This window comes from Didymella exigua (genome assembly GCF_010094145.1).
Source record: "Didymella exigua CBS 183.55 unplaced genomic scaffold M421scaffold_45, whole genome shotgun sequence".
NCBI lineage: Eukaryota > Fungi > Ascomycota > Dothideomycetes > Pleosporales > Didymellaceae > Didymella > Didymella exigua.
In genome coordinates this window covers 148,956-176,422 of record NW_022984819.1, presented here as the reverse complement: position 1 = coordinate 176,422, position 27,467 = coordinate 148,956, and the positions used below count along the sequence as shown (strand labels likewise).

General features: G+C 46.7%; 11 protein-coding genes across 11 annotated transcripts; 8 read left to right on the top strand and 3 right to left on the bottom strand.

The window, feature by feature from the left end:
* Nucleotides 1-9,988: 9,988 nt before the first annotated feature.
* Nucleotides 9,989-10,198, bottom strand: M421DRAFT_9320 (uncharacterized protein; the record flags this gene model as incomplete). Its single annotated transcript, XM_033598094.1, has 2 exons — nucleotides 9,989-10,026; nucleotides 10,075-10,198. The coding sequence occupies 2 exons, from the start codon at nucleotides 10,196-10,198 to the stop codon at nucleotides 9,989-9,991; spliced, it is 162 nt and encodes a 53-aa protein (XP_033444143.1).
* Nucleotides 10,199-10,210: 12 nt separating this feature from the next.
* On the bottom strand, nucleotides 10,211-10,671 carry M421DRAFT_425393 (uncharacterized protein; the record flags this gene model as incomplete). Its single annotated transcript, XM_033594064.1, has 1 exon — nucleotides 10,211-10,671. A coding segment is annotated over exon 1 (429 nt), but the record flags the coding sequence as incomplete, so codon positions are not given.
* Nucleotides 10,672-11,113: 442 nt separating this feature from the next.
* M421DRAFT_425391 (uncharacterized protein) lies at nucleotides 11,114-12,114 on the top strand. The gene is made up of 2 exons (XM_033594063.1): nucleotides 11,114-11,668; nucleotides 11,733-12,114. Exons 1-2 carry the CDS (start codon nucleotides 11,420-11,422, stop codon nucleotides 11,853-11,855), a joined length of 372 nt encoding a protein of 123 aa, XP_033444140.1. The 5' UTR covers nucleotides 11,114-11,419; the 3' UTR covers nucleotides 11,856-12,114.
* M421DRAFT_44019 (uncharacterized protein) lies at nucleotides 11,231-11,416 on the top strand (the record flags this gene model as incomplete). Its single annotated transcript, XM_033594645.1, has 1 exon — nucleotides 11,231-11,416. A coding segment is annotated over one exon (186 nt), but the record flags the coding sequence as incomplete, so codon positions are not given.
* Nucleotides 11,611-12,839, top strand: M421DRAFT_425390 (DDE-domain-containing protein). Its single transcript, XM_033594062.1, has 3 exons — nucleotides 11,611-11,668; nucleotides 11,733-12,451; nucleotides 12,520-12,839. The coding sequence occupies exons 2-3, from the start codon at nucleotides 12,011-12,013 to the stop codon at nucleotides 12,754-12,756; spliced, it is 678 nt and encodes a 225-aa protein (XP_033444139.1). The 5' UTR covers nucleotides 11,611-11,668; nucleotides 11,733-12,010; the 3' UTR covers nucleotides 12,757-12,839.
* Nucleotides 12,840-12,954: 115 nt separating this feature from the next.
* On the top strand, nucleotides 12,955-15,658 carry M421DRAFT_404860 (uncharacterized protein; the record flags this gene model as incomplete). Its single annotated transcript, XM_033590281.1, has 4 exons — nucleotides 12,955-13,098; nucleotides 13,154-13,253; nucleotides 13,274-14,492; nucleotides 14,567-15,658. The coding sequence occupies 4 exons, from the start codon at nucleotides 12,955-12,957 to the stop codon at nucleotides 15,201-15,203; spliced, it is 2,100 nt and encodes a 699-aa protein (XP_033444138.1). The 3' UTR covers nucleotides 15,204-15,658.
* Nucleotides 15,659-16,320: 662 nt separating this feature from the next.
* On the top strand, nucleotides 16,321-17,248 carry M421DRAFT_303827 (uncharacterized protein). The gene is made up of 2 exons (XM_033589137.1): nucleotides 16,321-16,430; nucleotides 16,485-17,248. The coding sequence occupies exon 2, from the start codon at nucleotides 16,568-16,570 to the stop codon at nucleotides 17,048-17,050; it is 483 nt and encodes a 160-aa protein (XP_033444137.1). The 5' UTR covers nucleotides 16,321-16,430; nucleotides 16,485-16,567; the 3' UTR covers nucleotides 17,051-17,248.
* A 197-nt stretch (nucleotides 17,249-17,445) lies between these two features.
* Nucleotides 17,446-18,249, top strand: M421DRAFT_9318 (HAD-like protein; the record flags this gene model as incomplete). The annotated part of the gene is made up of 2 exons (XM_033598093.1): nucleotides 17,446-17,454; nucleotides 17,506-18,249. 2 exons carry the CDS (start codon nucleotides 17,446-17,448, stop codon nucleotides 18,247-18,249), a joined length of 753 nt encoding a protein of 250 aa, XP_033444136.1.
* Nucleotides 18,250-19,757: 1,508 nt separating this feature from the next.
* On the top strand, nucleotides 19,758-21,279 carry M421DRAFT_9317 (uncharacterized protein; the record flags this gene model as incomplete). The annotated part of the gene is made up of 3 exons (XM_033598091.1): nucleotides 19,758-19,889; nucleotides 19,940-21,053; nucleotides 21,107-21,279. 3 exons carry the CDS (start codon nucleotides 19,758-19,760, stop codon nucleotides 21,277-21,279), a joined length of 1,419 nt encoding a protein of 472 aa, XP_033444135.1.
* Nucleotides 21,280-21,776: 497 nt separating this feature from the next.
* On the top strand, nucleotides 21,777-23,703 carry M421DRAFT_425386 (Zn-dependent exopeptidase). Its single transcript, XM_033594061.1, has 2 exons — nucleotides 21,777-22,253; nucleotides 22,304-23,703. The coding sequence occupies exons 1-2, from the start codon at nucleotides 22,057-22,059 to the stop codon at nucleotides 23,622-23,624; spliced, it is 1,518 nt and encodes a 505-aa protein (XP_033444134.1). The 5' UTR covers nucleotides 21,777-22,056; the 3' UTR covers nucleotides 23,625-23,703.
* Nucleotides 23,704-25,881: 2,178 nt separating this feature from the next.
* M421DRAFT_425384 (uncharacterized protein) lies at nucleotides 25,882-26,962 on the bottom strand. The gene has a single exon (XM_033594060.1). The coding sequence runs from the start codon at nucleotides 26,692-26,694 to the stop codon at nucleotides 26,065-26,067; it is 630 nt and encodes a 209-aa protein (XP_033444133.1). The 5' UTR covers nucleotides 26,695-26,962; the 3' UTR covers nucleotides 25,882-26,064.
* Nucleotides 26,963-27,467: the final 505 nt, after the last annotated feature.

Here is a 27,467-nt window from a genome sequence, read left to right as displayed (position 1 = left end):
TCGTCTAGCTTTAATACATGCTGGACAATTACCTCCTCTTTAGTACTAGTTATCCTTATCATGTTAGGCTTGCAATCGCGTTAAGAGAGCTTTCCATCGCGTCATTGTTGTAGGGTGCTTTCTAACACCTTATAGATAGCTGCAGCGCGTGGCACAGTAAGATTCGCGTCTTCTTGGATAGCCTGGAGAGCAAGCTGTATGTCTGCTTCATTTGACAGCCTCTTCATGTTATTTTGTTGAGGTATAATAGGCAGAGTGAAGTTTGGTGTGGTCTTGGCAAAACCCGGTCACTCGCTTGTGCCGGTCACTCGCTTGTGGAGTACGTTAAGTTAGAAGGAGATAATAAAACACTACTAAGAGCATATAATAATAAATTATCCCCTTAGATTAGGGCAGCACAAGGCCTTTGTGGCTAACAATGCAGTATTTCTTGCTAAAGGGGGTGCAGCCTCCTAGAGCTATAAAGGGGACGCCCAACATGCTGTAAGCGCGCTATCTAACTAGGGCAGACCTTAATATTAATATACAGCAGGTAGGAAAACCACCACGCTTAAGCAGCCTTTAGATTAAGAGCCTGCTTCTACTAGGGGAGCAAAATGCCCTGCATGTAGACAACACTACTCTATACAGGATTGCTACTATATTAATTAAGACAGAGCTCCTAAGTAGTAGAAACTAAATAAGATTATTTCTAAACTTATTAAGTTTAAGTATAACGTAAACCCCCAGCACCCAGGCCAACCCAGCACCTGGGCCAAAAAAGCTTGGCAGTACCAACTCACGTTACAACTCTTCAATTTCATTGCTATTTAATATAGAGCCTGCGTACGCTGTGCTTGTATCTAATTTAGAATATGCCTCTATATCTTTTTTGTATATTCGCGCGTTGTGTCTAGTCCCTCTATAGTTTCTACAGCGCTGTAGAGCTAGTTAAGCTTGTTCTTAATTACTACTACCACAAGCCTTCTTTAACCGCTTAGCGGCTACAGAGGCCTCTGCAGCCACCTAAGCTGCTACCTCACCATACTCTATAGTACCACCTTACTAGATCTGCTTCCTTTTGCGCGATTTCTGCTTAGTTATTACTGCTAATTGCTCTTCAAGCTCAGTAATCTGGGCTGCTTAAAGCGCGTTCTAATGCAGCATAAGCTCGCTACCTCTAACAAGCTAAGAGAAGCCTGCTTATGTAGTAATAGGTGACTAAGTAAAAGACTCGCGTACAAGCTTTAACTAAGATCTAAACTTGTAGGTATTGCTTAGAGTCTTTAACTACTACAGTGTCTCTAGGAGGAGGGGTTCTAGCAGGGTACGCAGGCGCACTTTAAGGCAATCTAACACAACCTGCGCGTTAAGAGGGACTAGCCCTACTGCCTTAAAGGCCTTATAACAGTTCTCTACTGTAAATATATTAAAAAATATGTCCTTAAAGGCAGGGAGGAAGCCTTCTTTATTAATATAGAAGATATGCTTACGTGCTAAGTCTTGTACACACTAAGAGTACTTACACTTTAATAGCAAGAAGTAGACTATATTAAGCAGCTAGAGGATATGCAATAAGTAAGGTAGCATGCAGAGGGTAAGGATTATATTTTTAAGGCAGTAGTCCTTAATATCCTGGTTAAGGTGGCTCTTATAGCCGTCCAAAATGAGCAGCCTGTACGCCCCCACCTGGCTCGCCTTTGTATGCGCGTCGAAGTGCTTCAGCCACTCAAGGCCGAGCGCGTTGTTCGTCCAGCTGCTCTCGGAGACAGAGAGCTTCTAATTGCGTGGTATATCTGCCTCCTTGTACCAGGCAGAGATGTGAACGCGTCCTTTGTAGATAATGAAAGGCAGGGTACAAGATCTAGCAGCGCAGACGCTCTAGATAACTGTTACCTACTCGCAATCACCTAGCTGAACAAGCTGAGGTTAATTACGTCTCTCTGCGCCTGTAACAACCTTTATTAAGCTAATAACACCTATCTAGAAGCTAGTCTTATTAAAGTTGTGCATGTTGTGGTTATGTACACTATATTTAGCTTTTGTGTCCTCTACTAGCTTAAACCACGCGCTGATTGTCTCTAGATCCTCCTGCAGCATCCTCTGCCTATCTTTGGCTTAATTAAAGGCTATCTTGAGCGTAGCTAAACGCGTCACAAAGCGCTCAGCCTAGTGCTTGCTAACAGGCTGCCCACCGCGTACACCTAACAGTTTGTCGGCTATATCTGCCACCTTGCACAGCTAGGGCGCGAATCCTTACAAATTAAGGTCAAGAATATATTATACAATTGTTTGCTCTTTAGTGCGCGTAAGCTTATATTGTATGTTACATCTATTATTAATATAGAGTCTACCTCTATACCTAGTACTTAAGGTTGTACATAGTATATTAAATGCCTAAGTAGCACTTTAGAGGCTTTTAAATTTATATAATTAGAAAGTAGAAAGGGCAAGATTAATTCTACCCTCTTATTTAGATAATTGCGCATCTTATTAGCAAGGCATTACGTGTTAGTATTAATAGTTGTGGTCTTGGCAAGAAATGGCCTAGGTGCTGGGTTGGCCTGGGTGCTGGGGGTTTACGTTAAGAAAGATATTACCTTTTAAGGGCTACTTTACGCACAAAGTAAGAGCTAATTAAGAATACTAGTAGTAAAGCACTTATACACCCCTACCCTAGAAATCCTAGACAATTAACTAGAAGGCTAAGAAATTACTAATATTAAAGTAGCACTTAGCGCAGTAAACTAACAGGATGCTGCTAACTATCTACTATAGAAGTTGTTTATACTTAACTTAGGTTCTACCTGTTATATTACTAACAACCCTAACCACGTCTATAGGTTCTAACAGCTATTACCTAGAGACTTTATATAGGCTAGGAATGCTAAGGTGCTAGTTAGAGGATATAGATTAATTAATCTACTCCTAAGGAGTGGAGCTAGGACAACTAAGGTCACCCTTATAGACATAGCAATTTGCCTAGACCTGCTATGCAACCTAGTGTCCTTCTACCTACTATAAAATAGAGGTATGTAGTAGGACACATAAGCAGACCTAATAACTCTCTAACAAGCAAATAGCTAAGTAATTAGAGTAGTATTAGAAATACTTAGCTAGTAGGTGCTTAAATATAAACTATCCCTACTAGCCACTAACTACACACACAAAATTACTATACGCACTAAGAGAGGACTACAGAAGGCCTCAGCAATATAGTGGCACAAGCAACTTAGTCACCCTAGTCCTACTGCAATTAAACACATTGTCTAGCAGACTTAGGGGGTGTAGATCTAAGGCATTACTATAGTTAAATGCAACACTTATAGAATAGCTAAATTATAATAGCAAATTAGCTATACACTAAGAATTAATAATAATAGACCTAGAGAAAGACTTAGTGTTAACTTCTACTCCTACAAAGTATAAGGAGTTACTAAAGAAAAGAGCTAGATACTTATTACTAATAGGTTCTTAGGCCTATAGTAGGACCTCTACTTTATAGATTATTATATAGTAAAGTTAATTATTAAGGCACTATTAATATTTGTCCTGTTCTTAAAAAATTACTATAATATCTTAGTTAAGACTATTAAGGTAGATAATAAGATAGCTATAGTTAAACTAGGCGTATTAAAATAGCTAGTAACACAAGGAATTATTGTGGAGCCTTTAGCGCTAGACACATAAGCACAGAACAGTAACGCAGAACGCTTAGGGGGTGTGAACAAGGAGAAAGCTCGCGCAATGCAACTTGATGCCAACCTCTCCTATAAACTGTGGCCAGAAATCACAAGGGCAGCAGTATACCTCTATAATTAAACGCTAAACTACGCAAACTATTAGAAAATACTATATAAAATATTCTTTACATAAGTTACCTTTAGTAATAGAATAGTAATATTACTATAAAAACCTAACCTTACGCACCTAAGAGTATATAGGTGCAAAGTATTTACTATAATAGACAACACACATAGAGGCAAATTACGTCTTTAATAACTAGACCTAAAGGCCTAGATTAGCTATCTAGTAGGCTACTAGTTATTAAATATCTATTAAATCTAGATACTATTACTTAGCAAGGTAATAAGCACTTAAGATATTATATTTAACAAAGATATAGTATTTAATAGGAGAATTAAGGACCTTATAGAGAACCTTATACACAATATACTTAAAGAAATAGCAATATATATGCAATCTATTAAGCTACTAACACCTACCTAGCAACTAGAAATAGATTCCTTTTATAAGGATAAAGCCCTAGCAGAGCTGTTACTACAAGACAAAGCAGACATACTAGGCTACTATCACAGACAGAAGATACAGGATAGCTATCCTACCCCTCTATTAACACCGCCACCTGCAGCACTACTTGCAGGCATTATAGCTAGTAATTAAATAACTCTAACGCAACAAGCGTCCTTAACTACTATCCTGTGGGCAGCATTATTCCTTGCAGGAACCTAAGCTAGACGTGTTAGAACATATAGAGGAGAAGTTATAGACAAGGCTAAGATAATAAGAATACTTACTAAAGGCTTAAAGCCCTATTAAAGTTAACTTCTACCCCTGCCTATGTTCTAAACTAAGCTTAAGGATTACCCTATAGGTAAACTCTTTTAAGAAGCTAAGTAAGAGCACCTTATAAGCTACTAAGAAATAAAATTATAGTTAGAAGTACTACTTTAGAAAATTAGACTAATAGGATAATAGATCCTTAACTGCATATAGGTATATACCTATAAGCTTAATAGACATTATTAACTACTAAAGTGCAAGGCACAACTAGTAGTTAGAGGCAATTAACAACGCAATATTACATCACAAGATACCTACACAGCCACACTTGATAGCTAATCCTTTCAAACAATAATAGCTATGGCAGCTTACTATAACATAGAGCTTAAATAATACAACGTTACTAACGCGTTTGTTTATGCTACAATAGACAGAGAGGTCTACATAAGGATGCCACAAGGCTATTAGAAGCCTAGCACGATACTGCAAGTAAACAAGGCACTTTACAGCCTGCGCATCTCTCCCCTCCTCTAGCAGAAGAACTTCACTGCAATACTAAAAGCACTAGGTTTCTAGACTGTGCCTCACAAACCCTGCTGTCTAACTAAGGGTAGTATTATTATCTTCTTTTATATTAATAATATTATCCTTATATATAATAAATTAAAAGAGTAAGAGGTAATATAGACAATTAGCTACGTATAGAGTAAGTACACCTACATAGGAGGGCACAACCTATAGTAGTTCCTTAGCATAGAGATTATACAAGACTAAGCAAGCAAGAAAATCTACCTATCTTAGGCAGCGTACTTAGACAAAATTAGTCACCTTGCTAAGAACACAACTATACAACATAACACTCTAATGGCAACAACTAAACTACAGCCAAGGAGTGGACTAGCAGCGCTAGCAGAAATCAACAAGTATTAACGCAAAATTGGATCACTGCTGTTCGCTGCGGTCACCACGCAACCTGACATTGTGTTCGCCATATTAAGGCTTGCTAGGTTCCTCACTAATCCAGGCATCAGCCACCAAGATACTGTGGACTAGGTCCTTCTATATCTACTTAACACTAAACAGCAATCACTGCAGCTTAGAGGAGGCATTAGCCTCTAGGTAGCAAGTAACACGTCCTTTGCTAACAACACTATAGACAGAAAGAGCTCCTAAGGCTACACAATTAAACTCTTTAGCAGCCTTATTGCATAGAAAGCAAACAAGCAGGACACAGTAACAACATTAACAACTAAGGCTAAGCTTCTTACTCTTACCTAGGTTGTAAAAGAAGCACTCTTTATCTTACAGCTCTTGTGTAAACTATATATTAATATAGGCGCACATGCTATTACAATACAATATAACAACAAACAAATAATTTAACTAGTTACTAAGGAAGTGTTGTAACTATATACTAAACTTTAGTATGTAGATATCTACAACCACTAGCTCTAACAGGAGGTGGCCACTAGAAAGATTATTATAGAACACGTCTAGTCTGCAAGCATAATAGTAGACAGACTTACAAAGGTACTCCTAGTAAATAAGTAGGAAGGTTTCCTCTAGCAACTTAGTCTAGTGAACAGGGAGTTAATAGAAGTGCTAAACAACGTGCCTCTAGACAGGATTTAAGAACAAATTAAGAACCTTATATATATATAAATAGTTAGCTTAAAGAGTTTCTAAGCTAAAGGGGGTGTGTTAGATAAGAGCAAGTAGCGAGAGGTCAGATCTGCGCAATCAAGCAGGGACCTGTCGTGCAGCCAATCAGCAGTTGCCAGGTCGATTAAGCGAGACCTGGCAACTCCTGATTGGCCTGCACACCGGCGGCCGCGAACAGCGCTAATTCCCCCCCACTTCAATCCTGTAGCAACCAGCACGACGCCACGGAGGAACACCATCGCCACGATCATCAATAAATCATCATACCACCTAAGATCTCGTTAAGCACATACTCTGGCTCACAGTGCGAGCATCTGACAATAATATGCCTTAACAACAACAACTTTAGAATACTACTAAAGAAGGTAGAGTTATCCTTACTATCTAGCCCTTCTATACTAGCTAATTTTGCAGTATCTATAGTGCTGCTAGAGCGTTAAATGTACCTTATTAGCAGGTCTCTAATTGCCTTTGCAATATTATATTTTAACTAGACATACGCGCTAATTGCTAGAAACTTACTATACTAGAGGAGCAGACAATTATCTAGTATATACTTAACCTTAATTTGCAAGGATTTGCGCCCTAGCTATGTAAGGTAGCAGATATAGCTAATAAGATACTTAGTGTGTGTGGTGAAGAGCCTGTTAGCAAACTATAGGCTAGTAGGCTTGTAACATGTTTAGACAAGCTTAAAATAGCCTTTAATTAAGCTAAGGATAGATAGAGGATACTATAGGAAGATCCTAAGATAATTAGCACGTAGTTTAAGCTAGTAGAGGATACTTAAGTTAAGTATAGTGTTTATAATAATAATATGCACAACTTTAATAAAACTAGGTTCTAGATAGGTGTTGCTTTGTCTTTAAAGGTTGTAACAGGCTTAGAGAGACATGCTTAGCCAGAGCTTGTTCAGCCAGGTGATCGCGAGTAGGTTACTTTTATCTAGAGCATCTGCGCTGCTAGGTATGCAACCCTGCCTTTTATTATCTACAAAGGACGTGTCTACATCTCTGCCTAGTATAAGGAGACAGATATACCCTACAATTAGAAGCTCTTAGTCTCTAAGAATAGTTAGATAAATAATATACTTAGCCTTAAGTAGTTAAAGCACTTTAACACGCATATAAAGATATATTAGGTAGGAGTGTACAGGTTACTTATCTTAGACAGCTATAAGAGCTATCTTAACTAGGAGTTTAAGGACTATTACCTAGAGAACTAAATCCTTACTCTCTACATACTACCTTACTTATTGCACATCCTCTAGCTACTTAATGTAGTCTATTTCTTGCTGTTAAAGTGTAAGTACTCCTAATATATTTAAGACTTAGCACACTAACACGTCTTCTATATTAATAAGGAAGGCTTCCTACTATAACAACGCTCTTCGAACAGTGATCCGATACCACTAGGATATGGTTCTAGCGACTCATGACCATGGCCCTTGTCGCATGGCATAAGCTTACACCAAACTACCACTAAACCCTCATATATAAGGAGCAAGGAACTGTAGCATTGTAGAGTAGTTTTTCTGTATCCTTTTGTACAAGACCTATAGGTGTAGAGAATATATCCTGGTGTTCTTATCATCCCAGCACTCCCATATGCCTCGTAGCGGATTCACACCTATTCCGGATATCTCTCTTCTTGCCTGCGTCGTTACACCTACTAGCCTTTAGGGACGTGTTCCTTAATATATTTATAAAGGTTAACTACTAAAAGGCCTTTAAGGCATTAGGGCTTATTCCTACTAATATATAGGTAGTGTTAGATTACCTTAAAGTGCAGCTGCATACCCTACTAGCAGTACCTCTACCTAAAACACTACAGCAATCTAAGACACTAAGCAATACACACAAGTTTAGGTCTTAATCTAAGCTTATAAGTAACTCCTTCTAACAATTACTAAGTGTAGTGTAAGAGGGGTTCTTAAAGCTTATAAAAGGGGCTAAAGAGATACTATACAAAAATATCCTTATTAAGGCCTGTGTGTAAGAGCTTAAAGAGTAATTAGTAGTAATAACTAAGAGAAAATTGCGTAAGAGAAAGTAGATTTAGCATAGTAGCACACTTAAGTATGGCCTAGCAGCATCACAGGTAGCTGCTAAGGCGTGTGTAGCAGCTTAGCCATCTCAGAAGACTTAGGGTAGAGGTGGTTAACTAGGAGCTTAGTTAACTATTTAGCGCTGTAGGAACTGCAGCAAGACTAGACACAACGCATAAACATGCTAGGAGGGTATAGAAATATCTTCTAAATCTAATGCAAGCATGTAGTATACTAGGTTACTATTTAATAGTAAGTAGTTATAGTTATAGTAAGTTGTGTTAGTTGTGCTAAGAGAAAATGGCTAGTTTAGTGATATGGCTGGCTTGGTGATAATCTACGTTAGTTGTAGTAACTTGTGTTAGTTATGCTGAGAGAAAATGGCTAGTTTAGTGATATGGCTGGCTCAGTGATAATCTACGTTATGCGAAGGAGCTCGTTTTTAGTCATGCACCGCACTGACCACCCCAAATAAAATGTGATCGCGCATCCCAATTTAGTGAGCTGCCTCACAAAATCAATGCATAACAACACAACCACATAACTTATTAAGCTAAAATTAATAAGGGTATTTAATTATATACTGCTGCTGCTATCCTAAGATTTCCTAGTGTTAAGTTACCTGTGAAAGTTGTTGTTGCTGCCATGTTTTATAATACGTCTCACCACCTTAGGTATACTCATCACCTACTTATTTATCACCTCTATAGGTATCGCATCCCACTCCTCCTCCCACTGTCGCTTGCACTCTATCCCAGTGCAGCTTGGCGTGAAATCCTGAGTCACATGACGTTGAATCCATGGCTAGGCATGCTCGGATGCATTAACGTCGGGTGAGTGGCTAGGCCACCACATGCGCTCTATGCGCTCTACAGTACAGTAATCGCGGGCTATTCGTGATTTGTGAGCTAGAGCCCTATCCTGTAGTAGTACACAGCGTAATCCCTTCCTTTTAAGTAAATTAATCTATAGGGTAATGCTCTTAAGTGCACCCTTGCGATGCCTGTACCCATCAACACCCCTATTATCACGCCCCCCACACTTATAGTTATGCTGAGAGGGTACATATTGCTTCTTTCTAGTGTTGTAATAGTAATTAACATTACTCTCTTGCATTACTGCAAGTGCCTTACGCGCGTTGCCCTAGAGTGTGTTGTTGTTGTGCTTGCGCTGTGCATTCTCCTTTGCTAACGCCTCCTCTGCTGACTGTTTTTGTGCTGCTGTCTCTTTAAAATAGGTAACGTACTCTATCACCGAGCCGGTCATATCACCAAACCGGTCACTTAAAATCCCACCAAAAAACACAGAAACCATACCCCTGCATCTTAATAACTACTTAATGGAATCTTCTAAAAACTTTAGAATAGAGCTGCATCTATACTAATAAAACTATTTAAAAGTCTTAGACTAATAGCTAGTATAGATGTTAAGATAGCCTGCAGCTACCCCTGTATTTCAGTATCTTCTAAATAACATCTGCAATATAGGGCTAAGCACTCTAAGACTTTCAAACAGTCTTATTAGTATAGATGCAGCTCTATTCTGAAGTTTTTAGAAGATTCTATTAAGTAGTTATTAAGATGCAGGGGTATGGTTTCTGTGTTTTTTGGTGGGATTTTAAGTGACCGGTTTGGTGATATGACCAGCTCGGTGATAGAGTACGTTATAGCAAGGGCCCTTATAGTTATAACAAAAGGCTCTGTAGAATTGTAGGCAACAAGCGCAGTAGTTGCGATCCTTTTTAACTCCTTTATTGTACTGCTCGCTATCCCTACACTATACCCTCTGCATGCCGCGCTCCTCACCAATGCGAGCTGGAGTCTCGTCAGTAAACACAACCTCAGTAAAATTAAATCCTTTACTATCTCTATACTCGTATTTATCAGGGTTGTGGGCAAGCGCCCACTCCAAACGCTCGCGCTTCTGCTCGTCGTTGAGAGGTGGCTTCCAGCCTGGTCGCTGGCGCGCGTAACCAGCATTGTACATGATATTTTCGTGAAGCGATACACTGAAATTTGGCAGGCCAGCGTTCACAAAGTCTCCATCCTTGATGGCCTGCCAGCTCTCCTTCTCCCGGCTCTCCTGCGACGCAATAGTGAGCTCCACAACGCGAGCGCGTTGCTCATCGTCAAGCAGTCGCGGCGCGCCTCTAGTAGACGCGAATTCGTAGCAGCAAGGGTCGATAATTGTAGTGTTTAGTTCAGTTGTCCGCTTGTTAACTCGCTGTACAGTTCTAGTAATCGTGGACTTGCTGGCGACGCCGGGGGGGAAGAGGTTGGCGCAATCGTTGTGTGATAGACTGCCTGCGATGCACGCGCCCGCAATAAACGCGCGCTCAATTGCAGTTAACTCACAACGCGACGTCTTTTTTATAGTAGTAGCGCGCCCCTTCTTCTTTATTAGCTTTCTGCGCGTTGCCTCGTACATTGTTTGTAAAAATATATTGAGTTTTGGGAAAGTTATTGCGGTGCAAAGTATGGTGTTTTGGTGTTTACGCATTGATTTTGGTGGGGGTGGCCAGTGCGGTGCATGACTAAAAACGAGCTCCTTCGTAGGCTGGCGAATATTCCGAACGGCTGGCTAGGCGCAACACGATCCAGCTCGCCGAACACCAAAACTCGTGAGCTGCCACGATACCTTACCCCGCTACAGAATTAATCTGCATAAATAGTGCTTCCATATAGAGTCTATAAAGTTTCAACGATTTAGTAGCTCTGTAGTTCATATCGAAGGTGTTGCATGCTGTGCTGTCTCTACCAAACTTTGCCACCTAAAAGATTTAGCGCAAGGGGTGTCACCATGCAGCTGAAACGTTTTCTCGAGGATGGCTAGGTACGTCGCCACATAAGCTCGGCCGTATACTTTCCGGCCACATATACTTTCCGGCCACCCCACCACAACGCGTCACCCTGCTTTAATCAACTATATTATCACCACCACGCTCTCTGTATGGACCCTAAGGAGCTTGCAATAAAAAATGCTATTGTAGACCTTAATTCTGGTGTTCTTAAGAGCGAGCGAGCAGCCGCTCGTTGGCACGGCGTTGCGCGATCAACGTTGCAAGGCCGACGGGCAGGTCAACAACCACACGCGATAGCTCACTCAAATCAACAGCGATTAACTCCAGAACAAGAGGCCTTCCTAGTTAATTGGATACTTGAAGAGGACTCACGCGCACAACCTCCATCTCATCCTCGCGTATGAGAGATGGCAGCCCGCATCCTACACATGAACGGCGACTACGAGCCTCTCAGGCGACTATGGATATCCCATTTCATTGCCCGCAACCCACGTGTCGCATCTGTTGTTGGCCGAACAATTGAGAGCGCACGGACTACAGCAGCTAGCTACAATACTATTAAGGCCTTCCTTGAGCTGTTTGAGCGGACAAGAATTGAGCTAGGAATACAGTATGAAGATATGTGGAATATGGACGACACTAGAGTTGCACTAGGGGTATGTACTAATGCCCAGGTGCTCGCAAGCTCTATAAAGAAGAAGGCTTATATTAAGTCTCCAGAGGATCGCGAGTGAGTATCAATTTTGGAGACAATCTCAGCCACCAGCATTAAGCTTCAATGCCCAGTTATCTTCAAAGGCAAGCATCTACGATCTACTTAGTTCCCAACCCAAGGCACCCTAAATTGGCTCTATACCACGTCAGAGAATGGCTGGACGTCCAACTCAATTGGCTGTGAATAGTTACAGCGTATTTTTATACCAAATACTTCACCATCCTCTGGTGGCTATCAACTGCTCCTTCTTGATGGCCATGGCCCCCATACACCTATCGAATTTATGTGGCTCTGCAAGCTTAACAAGATACACCTCCTGTATCTCCCAGCTCATGCAACACACCTGCTGCAGCCTCTAGATCTTGCTCCTTTCTCTGTTCTTAAAACACGCTATCGCAATGAGATCCGAGCTCTCTCTGTCCTTGATGACGCAGCACCTATCAAGAAGGAGCGCTTTATCGTATCATATAACAAGGCAAGAGAAGAAGCTTTATCAGAGCGAGTTATAAGTGCAGGCTGGCGCGCTGCTGGCCTTTGCCCATTCAACCCAAATCTAGTACTGCTCTCGTCCCAAGTAACTGGCCAGCCAGTTACTCCACTAGCAGCTAGTCAGGCCTTGACTACATCAGAACAAGTCTTCAACACCCCTCAGAGCTCACAAGCTCTATACAAGGCCCAGCAGCAGCTGCTGTTGTCAGAATCTCTCTCACGAAGCACCCGGATAGTGCTTGGCAAGGCAGGCAAGGCTATTGCGAAGGCAAATACCAGAGCTGCCCAGCTCAAGGCTGAGAGAATCAACAACTTAAATATCAACTAGATCACTATAAGATTACTCGTACTAGAAAGCGAGTTCAAGTTAATCCAAATGAGCGATTCAGCAACGTTGAGAGTATACAGGCTGCTATCGACCGAGCAGCAGATCTACAGGCTCAACAGGCAAGCACTTCAGCAGAAAAAGAAGCAGAAAAGGCTGCAGCTGCTGCAGTAGCTCGTACTCTCAATTCTATGTGTACACAGTGGCAAATATAATCGTTGTTGTTAAGAAAATCACGACTCTATACTGTGTGGCTGCTTTGGGTGGGGTGGCCGGAAACTATATGTGGCCGGAAAGTATATGGCCGAGCTTGATCCTATGAGGTGAAGCGTCCAATCAGACGCAGGTCAGTCAGCTGTCTGCCACGATCTGCCTCGTTTCGATGGCCTCCTCCCTCCACTTCTATTGACCTGATGGATCTGTCCAAGCAGACTCTTCGGCCTCAGCGACCGATTTTCCCAAAACCGCCCCATTATCGTAAAAATGAAGAAACATGTCGAGTAAAACTTACCAAGCGGAGCTCCGCGTGCGGGGAGTGCCGAGCACGCAAGACAAAGGTGAGAAGGCAATTGCATCAGTCACTTTGCTGGCAAGAGCTAACGAGAGAGTCAGTGCGATGGAGCCCGTCCCAAATGTCAGGCTTGTGTGCCGCGAGAGACCGCATGCGATTATCGCCTGACCGAATCTCGACAGGTTAGAATGCACAGAAGTTGTGGCAAACATCGCGCTAAGCAATGCAGGAGAAAAAAAGGGCGGAAGTCTCTCATGAGCTACTACAACTCATGAAGAGCTCGTCAGACAATGATGCCATCAACATTCTCCTTCGTCTTCGAGCTGGTGCCGATCCTGAGGCTGTTGTGAGACAAGTCAAGGATGGCAATTTGCTAATGCAACTTTCGCTTGTGCCCGAAACCCGCCGGCGATATGATCTACCGTACATCACAGAGATGCCAGCCTTCCTCCTGACACCAGAAAATCCCTATAAACCTCCCTCCACGTTCTATGCGCAACTCAATCTACAAGACCCTGGGATAAGCTCCTGTTACACGAAGCCGTACCATGCTGCAGTAGTTTTCGACGCCTTGGTCGACAAGGTCACAATATCGACGTGGACCACTATCATCTCCAGTGACGAGTTACTGAGACAGCTATTGCGATCATTTTTTCAACATGCTTACGCGGAATGGTTTCCATTTCACAAAGATTTGTTCTTGTCAGATATGGTGGCGAACCGAACACAATTCTGCTCGCCGCTCTTGGTGAACGCAGTCCTTGCCAACGCCTGCTACAGCTCCTCGAGTCTTCATGATCGCGCCAAGTACTGGATACCGGACAACTTGACCTACAAGTTCACAGCAGAAGCGAAACGACTTTGGGATGTCGAGAATGCAAGCGGCCGCAGGTGCCTCACGACAATACAGGCATCGCAGATTCTGAGCGTCATTATGGACTTCAATGGCATCAATGCTCTTGGACGGACATACACTAATCAAGGTCTGAACATGGCTTGCGATCTTGATCTGTTCAGATCAATCCCAGAAGGTATTAACGAACAGATGCGCAAGGCGCGCATATGGACTGCATGGTCGCTGTACGCCTGGCATTCAATGATCAGCTATTATTTTCATCAAAGTCCGAGAATTTTAGAGCCGCCCGCCGAACCACTTCCCGAGAATCCTCAGTGGTATGGGGAAATCTATTTGCAGTATCCTCCAAACGAAAAATTGATTCCAATGCGGTTGAATCATTCGTTTAGAACAAAATGCCAACTCCGCAGCATCAAGAGCGCCATCTCCCAGCGAGCATTCGATGACACAAATCTCGAGCGCGGTGCGTGGCTGACCCCTGCAGAAACCAACGTGTTCTGCTCCAAACTCAATACCTGGTTTGAAACCTTGCCAGAACACTTGAACTCTTCTCGCGTCGTGTTTCCTAAGGATATAGGCACTCAGTAAGTCGCTACCTAGTGTTGCTGGGATCCTCCTCAGCGCTTGCTCTGAATGTCCCCTGACTTTGCTACTGCAGTCTGGAATATCTCAGCGTCATCACAGACCTTCTACTTCCTGGTGTATCTGAGGACATGGAATACAACGCTTTGACAAGAGAATCACCGACCGGGGCATCGATTGAATCGCCTGCTATGAAAGTTCTAAACGCGAACCGGTCTAAAGAAACGCTCTTACGGTCGTACTTTCTCCGCCATAGCTTTGACAACTTCGATCCCATGCTGGTCAACTTCATTATTGAACGGCTAGGCGCCAGCATAGCGGACCTAGGCGCCGACCACCCAGCTGCTCTTCATCAACGGCTACCCGTCAAAGAGATACTTCGGTCCACACTGATACTTTGTGCAACCGGACTTCGGGCTCAAGCAAGGAATTACTGTGTCTGTAACCTGGCGTACTACGGACTCCAAAGTCAAATGCGACCAGAAGATCTTCAGCTACTGTTGACCTACGCAAAACCACCAGAAGAAACGGACATGCCACCCTCGGATCACGACGCCGTTACATCGTGGCCACTTCCAATCATCCGCATGAGCGAAGATCCGAAGAAATCTGCACTGAGCAAAATGGTTAAAGACTATCATGCTTCGAAGGGTGGAACAGATAGTAGATCGACATTTCCTCAAGCGTGTCCCTTGAGCGCGATCTGCGACTGATGGATATCATCTGTATTGGAGCAAGGGTCTCAGTGCCTCATGGTTGGTTTACATTAACTCGTGAGCTTCCGATTTCTGGCTTGAGAATTCAGGTGTCGACCCCAAACAACGCTCGTGAACGCGCGGTTAGGTGGCACGGCCACGCGGAAGGATCGCACAATCCGTCGATACGAAATGTCGGGCATAATCTACCACGGATACCAACGTTCACGAGTAGCGAAATAGGCCGTCTGAGCATCAGAGTCAATCGCCCTCCAGCAAAATTTACGGGTTCGACGCCTGCTTTGACAAAATGTGATCGGTCCCGGCTTTTTTCACCATGAAGAAAAGAGGAAATGACGTCATACTCGACCTCAGAAGCTTCTCGTCTCTTCGGCGCCATGGCAGGGTCATGAATAGCCAGAGTACAGAGATACGAGATGGTCTCAAGCACTACAGACCGCTTGCACCGGCTACAGACGACTTACGACGAGTTCTCCATCGCGGACGGCTGGAACGCCGCACGACCAATGATGTGACATGTTTCTCATGCGGGGAAAAGAAGACGAGGGTAATTTCACATTGCGATGAACAAGCATATGCAGAATACTCATGAAAGTCAGTGCGACAGTACAAGGCCCACGTACTCCTGATGTTAAATGCTAGCGGTCGACTGTCAGTACGATGTTGGTGAGGCCACGCGAGCAGAGAGGTTCAAAGTCATGAAGAATCGACAAGTCACCATCCGCACGGCGAATCTTGAGAGTCTTGTTGATATGCCTTGCACTGGCTGTGATATAGGAGCGTCAACTGTTCTCGCTCGCTTGAGGCTCGGGGATCGAGTGGAGGACATCGTGCAACCTTCGCAGGTAGATTCCGCTAAAAGTACTCCCCAGCCCAATTGTGAAGGGTACGGGATGTCTGTAGTCCCGGGTATTCGCTGACACAAGTCGATTCAGCAATGACGCGACCACAGACGTCAAATGGTTCCCTGAAGACGAGCAAGACTGTATGCAGGCCAAACGCTCGAACACAAAGCACATTCCTTCCTACCGTGCTTGATATGAAAAATTTGCGGCTTACAGCGACCTCGCAAAGTACAGTTTACATACCACAACAGAGATCAATCTATTGGACTCGCCATCATCCCAGCAGCCATACGCCCGCTGCGAGTGGCCTCATACCTTTGAGGAAGCTTTGTGCGAGAATTTTGTGACGGGGCACGATACGCTCACCGACGCAGCGAAGGTACAGGCCCAAGGTCACGCGTTACAAGCCAAGATACTTGCTGATGTACGTTAGGCCCACGTTCTCGACCCGGCGAATTGGTCCACTGCACCAAGTCTGCGCGACCTTGTCCCAAACGCGGATATATATGTTATGAGATGGCCACACTGCGATTGATGGCGGTGAAAACCGCTTCCATAAATACGATCTGCAGCTTCCGTGCATACAAAGTTCAGGCTTCCAGGAGCGCCTGGCAGCTCAAATCATGCGAGATGCCCTCTCCCCTTGCAGAGCACAAGAAGAAGATGTGCAAGTCTGAGACATTTGGCAAGGACAATCTTCAGAGCGAGCCGCAAAGTAGCACACCAAAGCTCAAAACTCTGCCAAAACAACGAGTGCAGGCATTGGTGCACAAATATCGCACGTGGTCAGCTTTGTGCTACAATGTCGCGAAAACGACTTGGCTGCGCCATTGGCTTTTCTCAATGCAAGATGCAAGCCGGTCACGAACTCTGCAGGAACGATGCTTTTGCACACCGACTGCTCAGATATGCCGTCGATGCAAGAACAACCTTCGTGACTGTGTCGCAACCAGCAGGCTTTGTAGGACACGCACAAAATCTTTATCAATAAGGCCTTGAAGTGTTGTGTTTGTGAGAAGAGGCTGGGCACCTGGGCATGGAGCCAACCGCAATTGCTTGGGGAGATAAAATCACAGTGTTGAACTGAGTGCAGCGGGTAAAGCTTGCAGGTGAAAGTGGTGAGAGCGCCCCCAGGTGAGAGCGCTGCGGTCCGCTGGCCGACCGCCCAATGAGAGTCCCACGTGCGACGTCATCTACAGGCGCACTTCCCCCCACCTCACGCCTTCCCTGCAACCTGACTTTCCCCACAAGGCTTTATTTACTCAACAGAACCCAGTCCTCGTTCCTCGTTCCCGACCCTTGCTTTTCAGCCCTTTAAGTTCCCGTCTACCACATCTGCACCTGTCGAACGTCAATTGACATTTCGAACCAAACAAACTCACCTAATCGCAATCATGGGCAAGGTAAGCCTCAAATGCAGCAGCTGCCCCGCTCTACGCTAACACGGGTTACAGGTCAAGTACATCATGCTCGACTGCGACAACACGCTCGTTCAGTCCGAGCACCTTGCCTTCGAAGCTTGCGCCGATCTCACCAACGAGGTGATGAAGAAGTACGACGTCAAGGGCGCACCTCACTACACCGGCCCCAAGCTCCTCGAAGACTATGTCGGCCACAACTTTCGTAGTATGCTCAAGGGCCTGCAGAAGGAGCATGGCTTCACCATGAGCGACGACGACCTCGAGGACTTTGTCTCTCGGGAACTCGGCGCTGTCACCAAGAAGCTCAGCGAGAAGGCCGTCGAGTGCCCTGGTGTCACCAAGGAGCTGCAGAAGCTAAAGGATCAGGGCTACCCTCTGTCCGTCGTCAGCACCTCTGCCAAGAGCCGTGTCGTTGCCTCGATCGAGAAGGCTGGCATTGCCCACTTCTTCCCTCCCGAGCACGTCTACTCTGCTGCCACCTCTCTCAACCCTCCCAGTTCGAAGCCTGACCCCGCCATCTACCATTACGCTGCCAAGCAGCTTGGCGTCAAGGAGTCAGAGGCCGTCACCGTTGAGGACAGCAAGAGCGGTGCTACTGCTGCCATGCGCGCCGGCATTCCGTGCATTGCCTACGTTGGTATCTACGGCATTGAAGAGGGTAAGGAGAAGATGGAGCAGATGGCCAAGCTCCTCACCGAGGAGACCAAGTGCATCGCCGTCATGTACGACTGGAGCGAGTTCCAGGAGTGCCTCAAGAAGGTCGAGGCGAAGTTGTAGATACCCCATTGCATCAAGACGATGCTCCTAGCTTGCTGAAGCCGCAGGCGTTCTGAAGCTACACGCTCTTCAAGAGCCACGAGATACGGATGACGAAAACATGGCATGAACGACCAGGTGGTCCTAGATCGAAAAGAGTATTCCTTATGGGCCTCGATCCAACGTACAAAGATTTGTCCCTCTTGCTTGTGATGTTTCGGTGATTGGAAACGTCACTGCGGAGCCGTACTAGAGATATTCAGGAATGGCTCCACTGTTAACCCGTAACGCAACGCTTAGATTTCCATGTCTCACGGCCGGTTTTCGATGCGTTCGGTATATCAGGAACCATCGTGATGATCGATCGAAGGAGAAGTTACGTTCAGATATTACAGTCAGCACAACGTGAGTGCTGCCTGTGCCCACTGTCAGTCCTTTCTTTTCTGTTGTGCGTGCTGTGCTTCAAAGAAGGAATGATGGGCGCGCGAATTTGCGCAATTTGCTGAGTAACACCCCGCAGACCTATACCGTAAGATGTCGCCGTGCCCCAGGTCTGCAGTAAACCACCTTTAGCACTTCCTCCCATGAATCTTAAGCCACGTTGAGCCCATTGGTGATGCGCACTACTACTGGCAGCATGACAAAGTTTGTCCTGCGCTGAACGCGCTCTCCGGCCGCCTCCACAGTGGCTCCCGCAGCACTCAGCGTACTTCATCCCACCCACCACACCGTGTTATGGCAAATGAGCCTGATCTACTCCACATTCACGAATGCATTTGAAAAAACTTCCCCTTCTAGAAGAAGCCTATTTCGGCGCGCCGACACAATAGGAAGAGCTGGCTAGAGTGGGCGTCTGTACGACAGGCTGGCGAGTGCTGCAACACGACTGCGATCCTTGCGACGAGGCCAATGGGCAAACAATTCCACATAAGATATCTCAGACACACCTGCAGGTACAGCCACGAGCAGCCTCAGACGTCCTGCAGCTAGTTCTAATGGTATTGTATCCGTTGGACGACGGTCAAAGGCGCACACAGTACCGTGTGGAGACCTGCGCCATCGCTGCGACAGCACGTCCTCCATAGCTACGTCTGCCCTATCATTGTTACACCGAAACGATCTGCACCTCGGCACTCCCGCAGTGTTTGTTCGCTACGCTGCCAAGTAGAGCTTAACGAATCACTCCTTCCTATTCGGTCGGCACTTCCACTCCCAAGCTTTTTTTTCATTTCCAGCCACCAATGCAGTGCTGGATGTGGATTGTCGCTTCATCTACGAGTTCCTTGGGCTCACACTCAGTTGCCGGTTGTGATCTCGTGCTTGTACCAGCGCTGGGGCGACCATGCACGTTGAGGACAGGAAGAGGCAGGTACGTTTGCTACCTGCCGAGTTCGCCATAGGCGATGCTTCATGGGTCATGTCGTATTCAGCACCTACATGGCCTGTGGAGAATGTATAAAGCGGTGATCAGCTGCGGTTGAAGAGCTCTGTACGGCACACTCGTTCAGCCTCAAGCAGATCCAGTCATCATGTTTCGCCGAGCTGCCCTCCTCTCGCTCGCCGCTCTTGCAGCGGCAAAGGAGATGCCAAAAGATGAGCTCAGGGCTGCAGAGCTCTTCGACTCTGGCATTCGCCACGAGAACAACAAGGCTTTGAAGCTGGTCAGCATGGTCTCAAGATGTGTATGTGCCCGGCGCTAACAACTTTACAGGAAACGTGGGCAAACCAAGAAGCTGCAGGCGTCTACGAATCGGCCCAGTATGCAGAGCTTGCGTCCATCGCCGACTGTGCCAACGGTACTGCAAAGACATCAACAGATACCTTCAAATGCAAGAACATCGACTTGTACCACTTTTTGTCTCACTCGGCTCTTGGCAGTACCTACGGCTTTGGGTCTTCTTCTTGGGGCTGGACATCGAGCACCGGCCGCGAATTTGTGGCTATCGGTCAATCAGATGGCACAGCTTTTGCTGAGGTCACCAAGGAAGGCAAGCTCTCCTACCTCGGGCGTCTTCCCCAGTACTCCACTCGCAGCCAATGGCGCGAGATCCGTGGTCAAAATGACTACATGATAATTGGATCTGAGGCCGTCAACCACGGCATCCAGATCTTCGACATGAAGAAGTTGCTCACCCTCAGCCCTTCAGCACCCAAGACCTTCAGCAACTCTGCTGATCTTGCTGGTCACTACAATGGCCTCCCTACTGGTCGTACTCACAACGTTGTTACCAATCCTGAGACCAGCTTCATCTACTCTGTTGGTGCTATGCCTAGGACCGATAAGTGCAAGTCTGGTATCATCTTCATTGACATCAGCGATGTCAAAAACCCAACGTCGCCCGGCTGCGCTTCTACTGATGGCTACGTCCACGATGCTCAGTGCTTGATCTATCACGGCCCTGACACTGCCTACGAGGGCAAGGAGATCTGCTATGGCTTCAACGAGGACACCCTGACTATCTACGATGTCACTAACAAGAAGGCACCCGTTATCCTGTCCATCACCTCCTACACTGGCGCTGCCTATACCCACCAGGGTGTCGTCCTTGACCCCAAGGATCAGCGCTACCTGTTGCTCGACGACGAGTACGATGAGTACGACAAAGTCGGACCTGCTGCGCCCGGCAACCCCATCACCTACATCTGGGACATTTCGAGCTTGAAGGCCCCCAAGCAGACCGGATACTACAAGTCTGGCGCCAAGGGTGTTGACCATAACCAGTATGTTGCAAACGGCTTTGCATACCAGTCCAACTACGGCACTGGCTTCCGCGTTCTTGATGTGCGCTCGATTCCCAGCGATCCTACTGGGAAGGGTGTGACTGGTATGTATTCATGCACGTACGCGATCTCAAAGCTCTACTGACGTGATAAACAGAGGTTGGTTTCTTCGATGTGTACCCCGAGGATGACAATGCGACTGGTGGCGGATCGGTCGATTTCGTTGGCACATGGTCCAGCTATGCGCTCTTTAAGAGCGGCTACATCCTCGTCAACACAATGGAGCGAGGCGCTTTCATTCTGAAGATGCAGACCGGTGCTACCGCGTAGAGATAGCACGACAGAAATTGTGTGTATGAGATGTAAGCTCGTGTTGTACCGTAATTGATAAGATGGAATTCATGTGCGATTCAATTGGCCTCTCCACACATATTGTCCTTTGCTCTGCCGTTGTATTTCCAACATTGCTTGCCTCCTCGTTGCCTGTGAGACCTCCCCAGACATGTCATCTCGATCTGCAGTCGTCGGTGTCGCCGCGCCCAGCCAATCGCCCACCCCTGAAGTGCCGCGTTCCTCACAACCTTCCGTCAAGCTTCTCCAACCCGCCTGCACCGCCGCCACTCACCTCGGTAACGATCCCTCCATACCCCTAATGGCGTCAAATCCCGACAAAGGCTCGTGCCTCGTCTGCGCAGATTGTGGCGCTCAAGAGCCAAGCCCTTTTGCAAGCACAAGAGCGGGGATGTTCCTCTTGGCTCATTATCTTCCTTCCCAATCAGGGTCCACCCGATAACGGTCCGCTATGAGCTAGAAGTCTCCGCCCATAAATTACGTTCATCTCCTTCCCCATGTATCACAGTAGGCCACATGTCATCACGCAGCCAAGACTTCAAGTACCTATCACCTGGTCACTGGCCGCTGCGTCTCGTTCCTGAGGGACAGATCGTTGGGAATTGGATAGCAGCTGCCTGTATGGGTTAGAGGGCGATGTGCATCAATTGAGAGGGCGACGAGTTGCTTGGGCCGAGTGCGAGGAGTATATATGATGCTATGTTCTCTGGTTAGGATGAGCAGCTCTTTCCTCGTTTAAGCTTTGCAATTGTCAAGATGAGGTTCGATTTGCTCATTGCCGGTGCCGGCCTGGTCTCTTCTGTCAGCGCTGCAAAGCCTAACAAATTTGTCAACCAGAAGGACTTGATCAAGGATGTCAAGCTCAAGAATCTGATCAAGGGTTCTGAGAAGCTCCAGAGGATGGCCGACAAATACGGTGGAAACCGAGCATTCGGCGGCGGCGGTCACAACGCGTAAGTCACATAACAATATATTAGCAGATATCTCAGCTAACAAACCCCAGCACCACTGAATGGCTCTACGACAGCTTGAAAAAGTACGGCGATGACTACTGGGAGGTTTACAAGCAGCCCTTCGTTGAGCTCTTCACTGCCGCGACCGTCAAGCTCACAGTTGCCGGCGCCGACACACAGGCCGACTACCTCACCTACGGCCCTGCCGCCAACAACGTCGGCGGTAACCTCGTCAAAGTTAACAACCTAGGCTGCGATGCTGCTGATTACCCCGCCGGCGTCTCTGGCAACTTGGCGCTTATCTCGCGTGGAACATGCACCTTCGCCCTCAAAGCCGCCAACGCGAAGACTGCCGGCGCCTCCGGTGCTATCATCTACAACAACGTTCCAGCTCAGCCTCTCGCCGGAACTCTCGGTGGAGACGGCGACTACACGCCTGTGGTTGGTGTTACGCAGGAGATCGGTAACGAACTCCTTGCCAAGGTGGGCAACAGCACCGCTGTACCCGCGACCCTTTTCATCGACACAATCCGCGAGAACCGCACCAACTACAATGTGATTGCCGAGACCAAGGGTGGAGATAAGAGCAACATCCTTATGATCGGTGGACACACCGATTCCGTGTACGCCGGTCCCGGAATCAACGACGACGGCTCCGGCACAATCGGCGTTCTCGTTGTCGCCGAGGCGCTCGCAAAGTACAAAGTCAAGAACGCCGTGCGTCTCGGATTCTGGGGCGCAGAAGAGTTCGGTAAGCTGGGCTCTTTCCACTACCTCAAGACACTGAACGGCTCTATCTCCGGAGGTCCAGAAGAGGTCAGCAAGATCCGCGCATACCTCAACTTCGACATGATCGCGTCGCCGAACTACGTCTACGGCATCTACGACGGCGATGGCAGTGCCTTTAACTTCTCCGGCCCCGCGGGTTCTGACACCATCGAGAAGGACTTCGAGAAGTTCTACGAGGCGAACGGTGAGGCTCATGTCCCGAGTTTGTTCACTCTGCGCTCCGATTATGCCGCCTTCCTTGAGAATGGCATCCCCTCCGGCGGCCTATTCACCGGCGCTGAGGTCCTGAAGACGGAGGAGGAGGCGCAGATGTTTGGTGGCGAGGCGGGTGTTGCGCTCGATGCTTGTTACCACCAGAAGTGCGATGACATTAACAACTTGAACCATGACGCGTACCTACTCAACACCCAGAGTATCGCAAACTCAGTGGCCAAGTATTCAATGAGCTGGGATGGTATTCCGAGGCCTAACGCTACGTTGAGGAAGAGGGATGCTGGCAAGGCGCGGTTTGCGGCGCGCTTTGATAAGGGCGGACATGACCACCATGGCCAGCCTTGCGGCGCTGGACACGATGAGTTGTAGTTCTTTTGTTATTAGCGATGATACCATGATCAGATGATGTTGTAGCTATATGAAAAGTAATACATGTGATTGAACACCATTTCTGCGCAAGATGCAATTGTCACCTATTGCTCTCTCTACCATACAGCTTCGACTACGTCTTTACAGACAGCTGCTTCTATGTGTCTAGTGCAGAATTTTTAAGCGACTGGAGGCAATGTTGAAGATTGCAGTGTATTATATACGAGTTGCATGGGATTTGCTACCAGCAGTGGAGCTTGAGAAACAGCTTCCATATACCATGGTGCTCTTTGCAGATGAAGATATACTCTATTAGAGTCAAACTAAGCATTCTCAAGCTTCTTCTTTTGCAAATCCTGTCTCTCTGGTCCGGGTGGAGACTCGTGGGTACCGTGATGGCTGCACTTGACGCTGTTGAGACTTAGCGTTTGGCATCAGAGGGGTGGAGCGGGATCTAGGCATGATTTGGCAATCAGAATGTAAGGAAAGCTCTCGGAATCTCGGAGGACTCGAAATGCCTTGATGACATCACGTAAACGTATGCCGGCTGCTTCACGAGAGTGTAAGTACGATGCAAGTTGACGACAGACAGCGCAGCTGGTGCGACCGCAATCCATTACTTAAGAAGGAGGCCCATTATAGGTCAACACTTAGTAACAATGACATCAGTAGGACTGGACAGTGCGGGTTGTTCGCAGTTGATGGGTGGAATCCGGGAAGTCTGTGAAAATGATCGAACATGCTATAATGGACAATAGCCAGCATATACGAGTACTTGCAAAAGAAGACATGTCTCAAATCTTTACATCTGGTTGGTCGGGTCGTTCATTAGTATCTTGTTGGCCCAGAAGCTGGGCAGCAGGCGTAGCTGCGGGATCTCGATGAAGGGGGTGAGGGAACGCGTAACTTCCAAGCAAATATCAGACAACATCGCTTATCCGTTCTTCATTGTAAGAACATACGCCCGTTCCATAATTGTCGCTGAAAGAAAAGTCACGGACGAAGTAGATCATTGAATATCGAATGTTAGGCTCAGCCTGGTGATCGAAGATACCTGAGTGCATTATCCGATATCGCTGAATCATTTATGAACAGCGACATCTCAGAATGAGAAGTCTGAGCCTATATCTGGTTCTCGTTCTCCTGAGTTTTCACTGCTATGTCGTGACGTTGTTGTAGCATTACCTCCCAAGGTCCTTGTGCTTGCGAGGAGATGCGTTGGGCTGTCCCCAATTCGAGCTAGCTCGCGCCTCGCAAAATGTCCAACCTTACAACCCGTTGCTTCTACACACCACTCCGCGGCTTTCACTGCTCTTCAAGTTGAACAAAGCCTCCTTTTATACCGGGGCGACAAGGCTCGATCGCTATAACTTTCGCTGATGGGAGGTCTTGCTGCATCCCGAACTATGTGCGGCTTCAAGGTATGGCAACGAGCTGTAGCGGGCCGCGTGGGGTCCAAAACTTTGTGGCGATCCTAGCAAAGATTGCGAGCTTTATTCGCCATACGATTCACATGTCCAACGGATCGTTACTGGTCCAATTGCACCAAGCCGGATCATCTGGCGACTCCGAGTGAGCATACAGTGAATGTGGCTGACTACCCAGCCTTCACAGCCTAAATGGTGTGCTGCTGACTTGCTCGGCATGCATGAAGATACTTACTATCCCGATGTCTTGATGACTGGGGAGTTATATGTCAGTCTTGTTGTCCATAGTTTCATAGGTACAGCTGGTATAGAGCAGGCTTTGTCCTGGTCCACTCCCGATCGTAAGCGCTGAGTTCGACCTCTTCCCCTCGGAAATTATGTGGCTGGTACTCGGGTACCTTTCTTTTAGCTTCTCTATCGAAATATTGCTACGAAAAAGCACTTTGGTCCGAAGACAGGCTGGTTGGTTGTGATAGTGGGTCAGAAGTCTCATCGTGACTGCTCAAGATTACGCACCGTCAATATCCTACGATCGCATCTTTATAACCAAGAATCTGGGGACGCAGTATCAGGAAGCCTGGTTGGGACTACGACAAAGCTTTCACAAATTTTGAGTTCTAGAAGCACTCGCGAGCATGTTCTCCCTGTTTCTGTTTGCCGCGATTGTAGCTGTACAGTCCGTGCGCAGTCAACGAGCCAGTTCAGTCAACGAGCCACCCCACCAATATGGGACGATCAAAAAGATGAGGTTATTGAGCCACACACAATAGCTATTTTTGTGAGATTTTTTGAGGTATTGCTATAAAGAAGCTTCTAGATCATTTGCACTGCTTTAATCTCGCTGGCGTCTTGAGTTGGCAGCCGTTTCTGCCAAATTTAGGTGGGGGAGACGCCTCAGGCGGACCAGCGTTAACCCAACTTAATGCAGCCGCACCACAACAACACTTTGCTAGATTTTCTGCTGCTTTGTGTGAGGCTTTTCGCTTACGCTTATTTGCTGTATTGTGGCTTTTTTAAGTGGTTGCAGCTTGTTGTTGTTGCTTTTTAAGCGCCCGTTCTGCAGCGCGTTCCTCAGCGCGCTGTTTCTGCTCGCGATCACGCTTAATTCTGGCTTGTTGTTGAGCCACCTTCGCAGCTTCTTGATTCTGCTTTTTGTGAGCTGCTTCTGCTGCTCTTGCCTCTCTATCGCGAGTTTTTTTGAGTTGTAGCTCCGCGGCTTCGTCCAGTTCTGCGGCCTTGCGCGCGCGCGCGCTGGCAAGCTTCCTGGGACTGTAGAATACAGCACCGCCGTGCCAATCGTCGCCTTCTTGTGTAGTTAGTGTTGTAGACTTGGTCAGGCGCTTCTTAATGAGGTTGATTTCAGCGCGTAGCTCCGCGTTCTGGAGTTGTAGAAGCTTGTTGTTGACCTGCAGCGAGTGCAGGCCTTGGGACAGCCGTTTGGCTTCAAATTTGGCCTTGTCAGCCACTGCAGCATCAAAAATTTTGCGCAATTGAGGCCAGGTATCGCCGTCGCCTTGCTCCCCAATTCCTGGCTCGTCATCTTGTTGTTGTGGGCCATTGTTGAAGCGTTGAAGTACTGGGTCTGCGTCCATCAGCCATACGCCTGTAGCTTGGAAACTCTTCAATATAAGATCGTGAGTCATTGTAGAGCTCTAAGCTGGCCAAAAGTTGCTATAGAAGTCGCGTTTAGTGATCCTTGAGAGGCCTTGGGTTCGCTGGAGGCGTTGGGTAAGCTCCTCAGTGTAGTGCTTTGAAAGCGGCGCAAAGAGCACAACATCTAACGGCTGCAAGCTGTGGGTTGAATAGGGAGGATACACTATAACCATGATGCGTTTGGCTTCACAATACTCCAAAAAATCTAGCGTGAGGTGGCTGGCGTGGCTGTCAAGTATCAGAAGGCGCCATTGCTGGTAAGCTTTGGCTGCAGTATAGCGTTCGAACACCTGTTGAAGCCAGGCAAGTCCCAAGGCGTTATTTAACCATCCTGAAGCTAAGTGGGATACGAAAATTTGGTGTTGTTTAGCTAAAAGATTGTCAACCTAGCTTAATTAAACCCTAGAGGTGCCCTGGTAGATGAGAGCGGGCGGTAATGCATCTCCAGAAGCGCATACGCAAGCCAGCAGCGTTACCCATTCTCTGTTGCCATCTCTTATTGCTGCTGTACGCTCTTTTAACTCATAAACTGCCTTAGAGAAGATCCTTTTGGTGCGGTGGGCGATGCCAACGTAGAAGCCTTTCTCATCCATATTGTACATGTTGCGCTTGTCAATGCCATGTTCTTGCATCTTAGAGTGCAGCAAGTTAAAGTACAACTTGTATTTATGCTTGTTGTTAGCCAGGTGACGCCTACAATCCATACTAGTGTCATATTTGGTGATGAGCTTGTCAGGATGGCGGTGTTAAAACCAGGTAATCC

Bases quoted from the DNA above. Each gene is read 5' to 3' on its own strand.
- M421DRAFT_425384 (XM_033594060.1), bottom strand. From the start codon at position 26,694: ATGACTCACGATCTTATATTGAAGAGTTTCCAAGCTACAGGCGTATGG.
- M421DRAFT_425390 (XM_033594062.1), top strand. From the start codon at position 12,011: ATGTGGCTCTGCAAGCTTAACAAGATACACCTCCTGTATCTCCCAGCT. The intron at 12,452-12,519 runs GTGCTTGGCAAG...CAAGGCTGAGAG, and splicing joins TCTCACGAAGCACCCGGATA to AATCAACAACTTAAATATCA.
- M421DRAFT_303827 (XM_033589137.1), top strand. From the start codon at position 16,568: ATGGCCACACTGCGATTGATGGCGGTGAAAACCGCTTCCATAAATACG.
- M421DRAFT_425386 (XM_033594061.1), top strand. From the start codon at position 22,057: ATGAGGTTCGATTTGCTCATTGCCGGTGCCGGCCTGGTCTCTTCTGTC. The intron at 22,254-22,303 runs GTAAGTCACATA...AACAAACCCCAG, and splicing joins GGCGGCGGCGGTCACAACGC to CACCACTGAATGGCTCTACG.
- M421DRAFT_425391 (XM_033594063.1), top strand. From the start codon at position 11,420: ATGGCAGCCCGCATCCTACACATGAACGGCGACTACGAGCCTCTCAGG. The intron at 11,669-11,732 runs GTATGTACTAAT...TTAAGTCTCCAG, and splicing joins ACACTAGAGTTGCACTAGGG to AGGATCGCGAGTGAGTATCA.